This window comes from Manis javanica, chromosome 1 (assembly GCF_040802235.1).
Source record: "Manis javanica isolate MJ-LG chromosome 1, MJ_LKY, whole genome shotgun sequence".
Taxonomy (NCBI): Eukaryota; Metazoa; Chordata; class Mammalia; order Pholidota; family Manidae; genus Manis; species Manis javanica.
The window spans coordinates 7,657,085-7,669,427 of record NC_133156.1 but is presented as its reverse complement, the minus strand read 5'-3'; the positions used below and the strand labels follow the sequence as shown (position 1 = coordinate 7,669,427).

Here is a 12,343-nt window from a genome sequence, read left to right as displayed (position 1 = left end):
TTTCTTCTTCCTTCCTAATTACAGCCCTTTAGTAGAATTTGTGCCTCATATTGAAAATTACCAAGTATCATAGTTCTTCCAAGTGGTAAAGATACCTCAAGACAAATGCTGGGCATAGAAGCCACAGGGCATAAATCTGCAAAGAAGTAAAAAGCTAACCTTTTCAAACAATATGGCTTCTCTCTCACTTACCAACCTTACATTTCCTTGTATGGCCCCGGAAGACAGCTGGTTAGCCAGAGACAGGTAAGATTCCTCAAGGGAGGAACAACCGAAGACAGGCACAGTCACAGGGGGGCCAACAGGTAAGAAATTGGGGATCAACAGAGGTGAGGCTCAGAACCTCACACCCCCTGTTTTGAGAGAAATCTTCTGCATCTGTGGATGTTTTGTTGCCCTTGTCTAGCTTGGATTAATACTTAGTCTATAGGCACACACCTGATCATCTACACTTGCCCTCTTACAGCACTAAATTATGCTTTCTCTCTTTATCTTGCATCTACCTACCACTTCAGCATTTTATTTAAAAAGAAAATAAGGGATAAATGTGGGATTCACATATAAATTGAGTATAAATATCAAATGAATAATCATATCTGACTTGACTGTTTATAGTTCATGATGCGTGATCAAAACCGAAAGTTTCTGTGATATGACTGCCCTTGCATTGTTCACCATGTAAGAACTTATTCACTATGTAAGAACTTGTTCGTTATGCTTCAGAAGATTGAAGACTGTTGAGAGTTAGGCTTGGTGTTGATTAATGATTGTGCATTGAGTCCCATACACAGAATTTTATTGTTGTTAACAACCATTTGATCAATAAATATGAGAGATGCCCTCTCAAAAAAATATATATATATTATTTCCACTTTGTGCTATGAATAAAAGTACTATTGAAAGTTAAAAAAAATGAACAAGGCATTCAATATTTTAAAACTAAGAAAAACAAAGCTGTAAAAGTATGAAATAGGAAAGTGATTTTATAATCTTGGGGTAAAGAAGGGCTTCATAAATCAAGAAATAAATGAAGTCACCAATTTTCAAAAAGCCAAATCTGACTATATAAAAAAATAGAAAAAATCTGACAAAAGAAATTCTAAGTAAAGTTAAAAGTCAAGCAATGGACTAGGAAAATTATTTAAAATTTATAAAGAGAATAAATAAATATATATGTAGGCAATCTTCTGCATTAAGGTCTTTGCTATTCACTCTCTTCTGCCAATAATGCTCTTTTTCTAGAGACCCAAACAGCCATATCCTCCTTTCCTTTCAATATGACAACATGTCACCTTCTCAGTGAGGCTCTCCTTGACTCCATCTAAAATTACTAATTCTTCCCTGCCTCCTATCCTCCCAACCCAGCCAGGTCTTCCCTTCTCCTTCTGGTAGGGGATTAAAGTCTTCTCCAAAGGAAAGATCCAGTGACTGCTGAGCAGAGCCCCACTACACAGCCCAGACAGATGGCATGTGGCAGGCAGCTAGTCCATCAGTCTCTCCTGTGGCCAGAGAGGGCCCGCTCAGCTTTTAGCTGCAAACTCCTAAATATGAGGTGTAGGCCTGGATCATGAGACATCTGAGGAAAGGTTGTAAGATGAAAAATGGAGGATAAAACAAACAAGCAAATCCAAATAAGCAAAACACATCTATGTAAGGAGAAGAAAAACCAAAAGAAACATCATTAAAAACCCAAGAAATAAGACACAGTATTGTATCAAGATGAATGTCCAACATTGCACACCCATGAACAGGAAGGACCGACACCCACTTCAAGCGACCTCTGACAGGCAGGGAAGGGAATGAGACGGTGGTGAGCCTTCAGGTCTTGTAACGTTTTGTTTATTAAAAACAAAATTTGACTTAAATATGACAAAATGTTAAAATGTGTTCAATATAAGTGATAGGTACATGAGTATTCATCTTTTTTGTTTGAAATTGTTCAAAATAAAAAAGGAACTTCATGTAATTGTAGATTAATGATAACAAAAAAAAAGTATAAAAAAATCCTCTATAGAGCTGGAAAAATAACATGTCATTAAAAACCCATCTTAAAACAAACAAACAAATAAATAAAATAAAAAAGGAAGAAAATGAGCTTTTTTCAACCTATTAGTTCAGCAAAAGTTGACATAATACCCAGCATTATCAGGAATTTGGGAAATCAGTCTCATATACTATAGTGTAAATAGAAATTGGAAAAGTTTTTTGAGAGGGTAATATGGCAATATCTATCCAAATTTACATGTGCATAACTTTGGAATCATTAATTACATTTAAAATAACCTATAATCCAAGAGTTTTCTTTTCAACTTTTTGGTGTAAGGAAGTCAACTCCTCTTCTTAAGAATTGGAGCTTTTAAGCAAAAAATAAATAAAATAAAAAAGGAAAAAAAGTGTAAAGCCAAAACCCCACAAAAGAGCAATTTTGCTTGTTTTACTTACCAATATTATAAAGTGCTTCAGTACAAGAAGAGTCATTTCTTAGAGCCTCTTTATAGAATTCAGATGCCTTCTCATAATCACCATTTGCAAAAACTGTATTTCCTTTATTAGTAAGAGCTGATGGGTTGTATCTATCTGAGTTCACAGCTAAATCTGCATAGTTGCTGGCTTGTGCAAATTCATTCTCCTAAGTACAAAATATATACAAATTATTTGAAGTTCATTAAGTACTTTTTCTGACTTTTCTCAAATTGCAGAACATCATAAACAGAAATTTTAAATATATGGGTCTTGAAAGGCTTATTCTACAAAATATTTTTAATCATCAAGCTCTTTTAACTACCTAAGTTTCTTACGATTGACTTTTCCACATCTCATGGTTTATTCAAATGCTATTTGTATGTAGGTGGTTCCATTCTGAATGCCCAATTTTCATGTCATTATTTATAGCAGTACTATGCTTCCCAAACCAAAAGCACTGAAATAGCTGTGAAGGAATCACTAGTCTTTCTGTCCTTGATCAAATTTGTTGCATCACCTACTAGATTGTGCATTTCTAGCAATCAGTCAGTCTCCTCTGCCAAATGTTCAGAGGAGCTTGCCATCATTCGCTTAAACTACACAGACCTCTCCATTCTTAACTGATGCAAACATTTGTGTCATATCAGTTTGGTTAAGCTAGGAACCATGTTTCCTAGAATCCCCTTCCCTGTATGGTTTATATCTACTGCTGGCCAAAAGGAACTTCTAGGACATGGGGAATGCAGACATGAAGCAGCAGTCTGCATTCTCTGTAGGCCTTTTTCTGGTCATCAGATACAGGACTGATGTGAAATGCTGTGGGGCCAGCCTGTCTTCACTTCTGCTGCATGCTGGCTCCTCCTGACTGACCACAGTGACCCAGATGCATTATGGGGCTTGGCTGTGGATCCAGAGGAGGCAACTGCTTCTCACAGACTTTGCCATAAAGCCCCCCTCTGGTGGTTTCTGGACCCACTTGGCCACTCACTCATTCACTGGTTGGTGATCCTTTCTCAGACCCCGATTCCCCTTCTGCACCTTAGCTCCATAGCTCTTCTGCTACTGTGTAATTCTAATTCTTGTATCCCTTCTCCCATAGCACTCACAGTGACTATTTCTCTGACTGAACTTTTAAAAAAACTCAGATATAATTCACATATAAAATTCAACCTTTAAAAATGTATACTTCATTCACAAAATTGTAAAACCATCACCAATCTCTATTTCCAGAAACCCTATGCCCATTAGTAGTCATTCTTCATTTTCTCTACACCCCCAGCCCCTTGCAACCACTACTAATCTTTCTGTCTCCATGGATTTGCCTATTCTGGACATTTCACAACAAGTACACTCATATACTACAGGCCTAGCTTCTTTCACTGAGCATAAAATGTTTCAAGGTTCATCCATGGTTCACACAGCTTCATTCCTTTTTTTAAATGACTTCATCCCCTTTCATAGCTGAGTAGCATCCCACTGTGTGGCTATGCCACATTTTATCTATTCATCATTGTTGGACACTTGGATTGTTTTCACCCAGGTTTGGTTATTATGAATGCTCCTATGAACATTCATGTACAGACAGTATTTGTGGGACTTTGAACTTTGACTGATATAAAAATTGGTACCTAAAATTGGGTGCTGCTGTCATAAAAGCTAAAACATGTAACAGTGTCTTTTGGACTAGGCAGCAAACAACATTTAGAAAACCAGTTGCTGATGGGACAGAGATAGTGAACCATTGGGCTAGAAAGTCAGTAAGGAATTTTTATGAGAGGCCAAAGTGCAAGGCATATTTTATAGTCATGAAATAGCTGGGAGAACTGGCTTCTACACTGACTTGGGAGATATAGAAAGTATACTGAATAATTGTGTACGTATGGCTAAGGAGGTTTCTAGGCAGGAGGCTGAAAGTGCTAATCATCCTATTTTAATTGGGAATAGTAAGGTACAGAAGAGAAAGAGGAGCTGAGGAGAGAACTTCTCAGCATTTGCAACCAGAATTTAGGAGAAATACAGAAGAACCAGGACATGATGGACTGGAGAATAAAATTATTTCATGTCTCCAGCTTCTTTTGGTGGCAAAAGGTTCGTGAAGTAAGGAATGAGAGTGTGGCTGTAATACCCTTTAGAAACATCTTATTAAGATTTAAGTGGTGCCTAGCATAGCACACCTTCTCTCTCAGGCAGAAAAAGGTTTCTAAAATCTTTAGGGCTCTGTTCCATGCAGCCCTTCCTAAAAGGGGTCTGACTTGAAAAGATTTACGGATGTAGTTTCTGGGGCATGAAGGAAACTCGAAACCCTAAAAAGCGATTTATAGAAAACCTGCCAACGATTTAAGAGAGTTGTACTAGCAGAAATGCTGCCAGATTGGGTCACAGTAACAGACACAGTCCAAAATGAAAAAAAGGCCTCTGGGCCCCAGGTTTTTCTGGGCAGAAAGTAGGCTAAGAAAGTTAATCAGCAAAAGTAGGCTATTTTTTCTGTGAAAGGAAGGTGATCTCAGAAGGCAGCGCCAAGAGCCACAGAGACCAAAGAATTGGGGGACCAATCCCAGGGACCAGAGCAGGGTCCTAATCAAGGAACATTCCCTTTACCCACATGAGGGGGCACTGACCACTGGTGCTTTGCTGAATTTCAGAACTACTAAGGACCGGTGGCTGCTAAGTGCCTCCATCCTCCCCTTTTGAATGGAGTACATATTACAGTTATCCTATTCTTATCTTACCACAGGACATTAAGTGTATGGTGAGAGATGACATGTTTTTGCCCCCAGATCTTTGGATCAAGAGGACCTGTGCCTCCGAAGCCCCCATCTCTATGCAGACCTGATGTAGAGGATGGCCTCTGGGCCTCATGTTGTGCCTGGATGAGACTATAAGAGTCTCAGGAGGGGTAAGTACATTTTGCATTTGGAGAGGATATGAATAATTGCTCAAAACCAGGCAGTGACAGATTTTTAAAAAAAGGCCCCAATGGATCATCCCTCCCACTATCCATGCCCTTGTACAGTTCTCTCCCATGTTTGTTTTGCTCAGTAAGATAAGAATACCTTCAGTGCACACAGGAGCCTGGTAAGCACCTGTGTGTGGAATGTCCTCTCCTGGGTCTTTTCTGCTACAAAAATGCTGTGAAGGAGGACTGAGACGCCCAGCCCACAGCTCAGTGAAGGGCCAGACTCCCTGACTGAAGTCATGCCTCCCTCCTGGTGAGCAAGTCCCAGCTCTGCAACAGAGAGCTGACGCAAGGTACAAAGGCCCCACCCCCTCACTCCATGCGGGGAGAGTGCTGGGCAGCCATCCCAGTTTCAGAGAGTCCTGCAGATTAGCTGAGGCCTGTGGTGAGGGCATTGGAGGCCAGTCCCTCCCTCTGCTCAATGCTGCTTCCTACCCTTTCCCAGAGGTGTTGATCCAAAGAGGAGAGCAAATCCAAAGATTTCCCCAGGAAGCTTCCTGTAGGCTAATCTCCACCTCCATCTCCATCCATGTCAGAGTCTGCTGTCTCACCAGCATCAGGGGCCTTTCTGAGCCTTCACTGTCTTGTCCTGCGTCTCTGGTTTCAGTATTATGTACTTCCTTTCTGTGCCTTCCTTTAGCTCAAAAGCGTGACACTATCATTCTTTTTCTGTCGTCCTGATCTGACTCTTACTCTTGCCTCCTTAAGGTATATATATATACAGCAAAGTCAGTTCTCAGATCTGTGCCGTGCTCTCACCATTGGAGATACCACCCACTGTACTCTGTTTGGGCTGCTATAACAAAATGCACAGACTGAGGGGCAACAAACAACAAACATTTCTTTCTCATAGTTCTGGACGCCACTTGTTGTGTTCTCACATGGCAGAGAGAGAACTCTGGTCTCCTCCTCTTTAGTAAGGGCACTGATCCCACCATGAGGGTTCTCGCCTCATGACTTCTTTAAACCAAATTACTTCTCAAAGTCCCTACCTCCAAATACAGTCAAATTGGGAGTTAGGACCATAAGATACAAATTTTTTTTGTGGGGGGGGGGATAACCACAATCAGTTCATTGCGTCTATTTTCAAAGTTGTACCCTCTACAGATGCTGTCATCAAACTGTATCTCTAACCCTGACTTCCCATCTGAGATCAGTCCCACATGTCTCCTGGACATTTCTATTTGAATGTTTCACCATCACAACAAAAAAATGTTCAGTATATTTAAAAACAAACTTGGCATCTAACCCCATACACAAAAGTAAATTGGAAATGGATCAAAGACCTAAATGTAAGTCATGAAACCATAAAACTCCGAGAAAAAAACATAGGCAAAAATCTCTTGGACATAAACATGAGTGACCTCTTCATGAACATATCTCCCCAGGCAAGGGAAACAAAAGCAAAAATGAACAAGTGGGACTATGTCTAGCTGAAAAGCTTCTGCACAGCAAAGGACACCATCAACAGAACAAAAAGGCATCCTACAGTATGGGTGAATATATTCATAAATGACAGATCCGATAAAGGTTGACATCCAAAACACATAAAGAGCTCACGCACCTCAACAAACAAAAAGCAAATAATCCAATTAAAAAAATGGGCAGAGGAGCTGAACAGACAATTTTCCAAAGAAGAAATTCAGATGGCCAACAGACACATGAAAAGATGCTCCACATTGCTAGTCATCAGAGAAATGCAAATTAAAACCACAATGAGATATCACCTCACACCAGTAAGAATCACCACCATCCAAAAAGACAAACAACAACAAATGCTGGCAAGGTTGTGGAGAAAGGGGAACCCTCCTACACTGATGGTGGGAATGTAAATTAGTTCAACCATTGTGGAAAGCAGTATGGAGGTTCCTCAAAAAGCTCAAAATAGAAATACCATTTGACCCAGGAATTCCACTCCTAGGAATTTACCCTAAGAATGCAGCAGCCCAGTTTGAAAAAGACAGATGCACCCCTATGTTTATTGCAGCACTATTTACAATAGCCAAGAAATGAAAGCAACCTAAGTGTCCATCAGTAGATGAATGGATAAAGAAGATGTGGTACATATACACAACGGAATATTATTCAGCCATAAGAAGAAAACAAATCCTACCATTTGCAACAACATGGATGGAGCTAGAGGGTATTATGCTCAGTGAAATAAACCAGGCAGAAAAAGACAGGTACCAAATTATTTCACTCATATGTGGAGTATAAGAACAAAGAAAAAACTGAAGAAACAAAACAGCAGCAGACTCACAGAACCCAAGAATGGACTAACAGTTACCAAAGGGAAAGGGACTGTGGAGGATGGGTGAGAAGGGAGGGATAAGGGGGGGAAGAAGAAAGGGGGCATTACGATTAGCATGTATAGTGTGGCGGGTCACAGGGAGGGCTGTATAACACAGAGAAGACAAGTAGTGATTCTATAGCATCTTACGCTGATGGACAGTGACTGTAGTGGGGTTTGTGGGGGGGACTTGCTGAAGTGGGGAGTCTAGTAAACATAATGTTCCCCATGTAATTGTAGATTAAGGATACCAAAAAAAAAAAGAACTTGGCATTTTCCCCCTAACCTACATCCTCCTCTGGACATGTCCCTGGCACCATTCTCCTGCAGCAGACTTAAAACACCAGACTCATTCTTCACCAGGATTTGATCTCTTTTCCATCTTAACACATGAGGGATGCAATACCTTTACACCCTAACAGTATTTCCATATGTCAGTAATTCTCAATGTCGCACAGATCACAACTTCCAAGAGGAGCTGGAAATGTAGTTTAACTAAACACAATGACCCTATGTGTACCTCCCTCCCAGCTTTCTTGCCTCTGTGCTTTTGTTCATTCCTTTAGTCTTCCCACAAATGCCCCTATCTCTCCCATCTATATTCTGATCTTCATGATCCAACTACTCTATGAAATCTTTCCTGAAAGCTCTAAATTAAAATGTTATTTGCCTCCTCTGAATTTCTGAAGCACTTATTGTTGCTGTTTTCTATTTTTTATTTTTTTCACTTTCTAAATGTTTACTCCTATATTACATTTCTTTCTTTTTTTTAAGGTATCATTGATATACACTCTTATGAAAGTTTCACATGAAAAACATTATGGTTACTACATTCCCCTTTATTATCGAGTCCCCCATACCCCATTGCAGTCACTGTCCATCAGTGTAATAAGATGCCTCAGAGTCACTATTTGTCTTCTCTGTGCACATTGTAATCCCCGTGACCCCACATACACCATGTGTACTGATCTTAATACCCCTCAATCCCCTTCTTCCTCCCCACCCCTCCCCTCTGGTAACCGCTACTCCCTTCTTGGAGTGGTGAGTCTGCTGCTGTTTTGTTCCTTCAGTTTTGTGAAGCACTTATTGTTTACATTAATTTATTGATCTTGACTTTAAACGAACCTTCCTTTCTTTCTTCCTAGTTTACCAATCTGCCTCCTTTGTTCCAAATTAAGCAGGTTCCCTTTCACAGAGTTTTTTAGGATTTTGGTATTCTCCATGACTGGCATCCAGCAGATGCTCAAAGCATGCTTTTAAAGATGATACTGTAACCTAAGATGTCACTTTCCTTGTTATTAACATGGGGTTGAAATCTATCTCTAGCTCACCTCCCAGAGATACACTCTCTATATAATTCTATGATGTGATGCTCACCACCACACTTTTTCTCCATCCCTTCTAATTCTGATATGGTCCTTTCACTTCTGTCCACAAAATCAGACCCTGGCCCAGAACTGTTCTGACCAGACCCTCCATGTACCCATTTGCTAACGTTCTCCACCAGTCTTCCCTGGAAGCTCTCTTTGAGCATGTTAAATTTCTCTAGGCAGAAATTCAGCAACATGAAAATACTACATTAACAACTCTTAGTAGTAAAAAAACAAAACTTACCAAATAATATAGGAATGAGAGGTTGGTTGCAGCTGCACTTTTCACTCTACTATCCTTTTTTTCAAATGTTTTTAAGGTCTCCACAGCCTAGAAATGAATATCTGGAGGTTATTACCATTATAATATAGCAGTGTTCAGACTTACGGCTGGGTGAAGATCAGAGCATCTGGACTGTAAGACCAGGGAAGGCACAAGATTAACACATTCAAGGAAACAAATGACAAGATGGGAATTTAATCTGAGAACTGAATGTATAAAAAATTAAATTAAATTAGAAGCACAATAACTGCAATTAAGAATACAACAGATGTGTTTAACAGCAGATTAGATACAGATGAAGACAGTAGTAAATACTGAGCCTTGTGAGTCTTGTGACACACAGTTTAGAGTTTATTTTGCCTAATAAACAGGGACTGAGATTTTACCTAAAAGACTTGGTCAAATTTGCTCCTTAAAAAATAATTCTGGAATTTCTGCCATTGACTATTGGAGACTAGCCTATAAAAGACCCTTCTCCTACAGAGAAAAATTAGAAAAGTTAGATAAAATACGGAAAGTATTTTTTAAAGGCATTGGAGAGCTTCTGAGGCAACCAGGATTGAAGGTCAAGATCCCAGAAAATGTTCAGACTAAACAAGCACAGCAAAATAAAAGGCTAAAAATACTCTTAGAAAAGAACATAAAAGACATATGCTAACAGAGTGAAAATATAAATGTAATTGAAATTCCAGAAGGAGAAGAAAGCTAATGGCTAAGATTTTTTTTAAACTGATGACAAAATAATTTTGGGAGTATTGCAAAAAATGATCTGAAGTAGACCAAATATAATTACATCTTCAAGCCATGATAAATGAAAGTTAACCACCTGTCAGGTCTGAGATCTTCTAACCGAACAGGACATTCGGAATGGTCAAACACCTGGGGTGCAAGGTGAGAGAATACTCAACCTAGAAATTACTAAGAAATATCAGAAAAAAAAAAAAGTAGAGAAAGGTGGTAAGTTTTCTTCCCTTCCTTCCTTTAAAATAAATACCCAATAAACTCTCAGAAGTATAGAGGGATAAAAAGCCATTCGCAAATGTTTATGACATGTACAAAGCAGAATATCAAGAGCAAGCAAGGTAACAAACAACAATTTAAAAAAGTGGAATACTATAGTAGTTTATATCACTCCTTTGAGAAACAGCTATGCATATTATAGTTAAGGAAATGTGTTGGATCTGTTAATTGTGGCTGTTAGTAATAATACTTTAAGATGACATTTAACACCAAATTACTCTCCCCCAAAAAGGTTACTATGAATTCAAACAATATATAAAAAGCAATGCAATCCCGAAGCTACTACTTAAAATAACAAGGGTATTTTGAACTTAAAACATCCATTTAAAAACATCTGACAGAATAAAAACATATTTCATGTTTTAAGATGTCTAAACTATGACCTATTCTAAAAAGGCTATTTAATTACTCTAATAAAAGGAACATTCTCAGGTTCTTTGGCTTTGAAATGGGCTGTTTTTATAACTGTTCTTTATATGTTCAGCGAATGCATATCTAATATTTCTGGGTTTTTTAAAGTAAAATAATATAAATCAATTTATTCAAAAATGAAACTGATAAAAAGTACATTTAGTAAAATTAATGTTAGTTGTAAATGGCAAAACAAAGAATAAAAATAAACACTGATAACTTGTTTTTGTTTTGTTTTTCCCCACAATTAGGAAAATAGGTACATCTCCATTTTGATTCTTTCCTGTTCGATGCCATCCAGCTACTGGCTTTGCCATTTCACTGAGCTATCTGTACACTATCACTCATATTCAGACCAAATGACTTCACTTCATCCACCTTCCGCTTTTTAGTGGAGCTCTTTATTACAAAGGAGACTACAAAATGACATTATCATTATAAAGAACCACACTCTGTGATTCCAGCATCTTTTTCAAACATTAACAGAGCTAATTATTGAATCATACCCTTATATAAGAAAGCATACTTTTTTCTCTTTATTCTTGAATTATAATCTTCATCAAATGATCATTATGAGTTATATCAATCCAATCCTTTTTATTTATTTATTGATGGATCATTGATATAGAATTTTATATTGGTTTCAAATTTACCACACAGTGGTTCAACAGTTACGCATGTTATTAAATCCTCATCCCCTCTAGTGCGGCTATCTATCAACATAAGGAAGATGATACAGAATCATTGGCTATATTCTCCATGTTGTACTACCAACCCCATGGTCAACTTCTATCATGATTGAGAGTTTTTCTGCCCTTTTATCCCCCTCACTTTCCCCACTTACCCATTCTAATCCCTCCCCCAGAGTAACCACCAGTCACCTCCCAGTGTCTATGAGTCTACTGCTATTTTGTTCATTTTGTTTTTATGTTCCCCAAATAAGTGAAAGCACAAGGCATGTGTTTTTCTCCATGTGACTTATTTCACTTACCCTCTATCCATGTTGTTGCAAATGGCAGGATTTCTTTTATTTTTATGGCTGAATAATATTGTTATGTGTATGTAGTACATCTTCTTTATCCATTCATCTATTGATGTAAACTTTGGTTGCTTTCCTATCTTGGCTATTGTAAATAATGAGGCAATAAACATAGGTATGCATATATCTTTTTGAATCAGGGATTTTGTTTTCTTTGGGTAAATTCCTAGAAGTGGAATTACTAGGTGGTATGGTATTTCTATTTTTAGTTTTCTGAGGAATCTTTATGTTGCTTTCCACAGTGGCTGCACCAATTTACATTCACACAACAATGTAGGATGGTTTTCTTTATGCCAGATCCTCACCAACATTTATAATTTCTTGTGTTTTGGACAGTGGCCATTCTGACTGGTGTGCGGTGACATGTCACTGTGGTTTTGATTTGCATTTCCCTGATGATTAGCGATATGGAGCAACTTTTCATGTGCCTGTTGACCATTTGTATTTCTTTGGAAAAAAAAAATTGTTCAGGTCCTCTGCCCATTTTTAAAATCAGATTATTTGTTTCTTT

General features: G+C 38.4%; 1 protein-coding gene across 7 annotated transcripts in view; it reads right to left on the bottom strand.

Moving 5' to 3' along the window:
- IFT88 (intraflagellar transport 88) overlaps window positions 1-12,343 on the bottom strand; it is a 159,352-nt gene that overhangs the window by 75,683 nt on the left and 71,326 nt on the right. For all 7 annotated transcript variants that reach the window (XR_012126315.1, XM_073224637.1, XM_073224712.1 and 4 more), the window contains 2 exons: window positions 9,324-9,410; window positions 2,443-2,629 (listed from right to left, as the gene is read on the bottom strand). Coding sequence is in view for 6 of the 7 variants with exons in the window: in XM_073224637.1 (XP_073080738.1) it covers window positions 2,443-2,629; window positions 9,324-9,410 (274 nt within the window). In the remaining variant the exon portion in view is untranslated. The remainder of the gene's footprint in view (window positions 1-2,442; window positions 2,630-9,323; window positions 9,411-12,343) is intronic.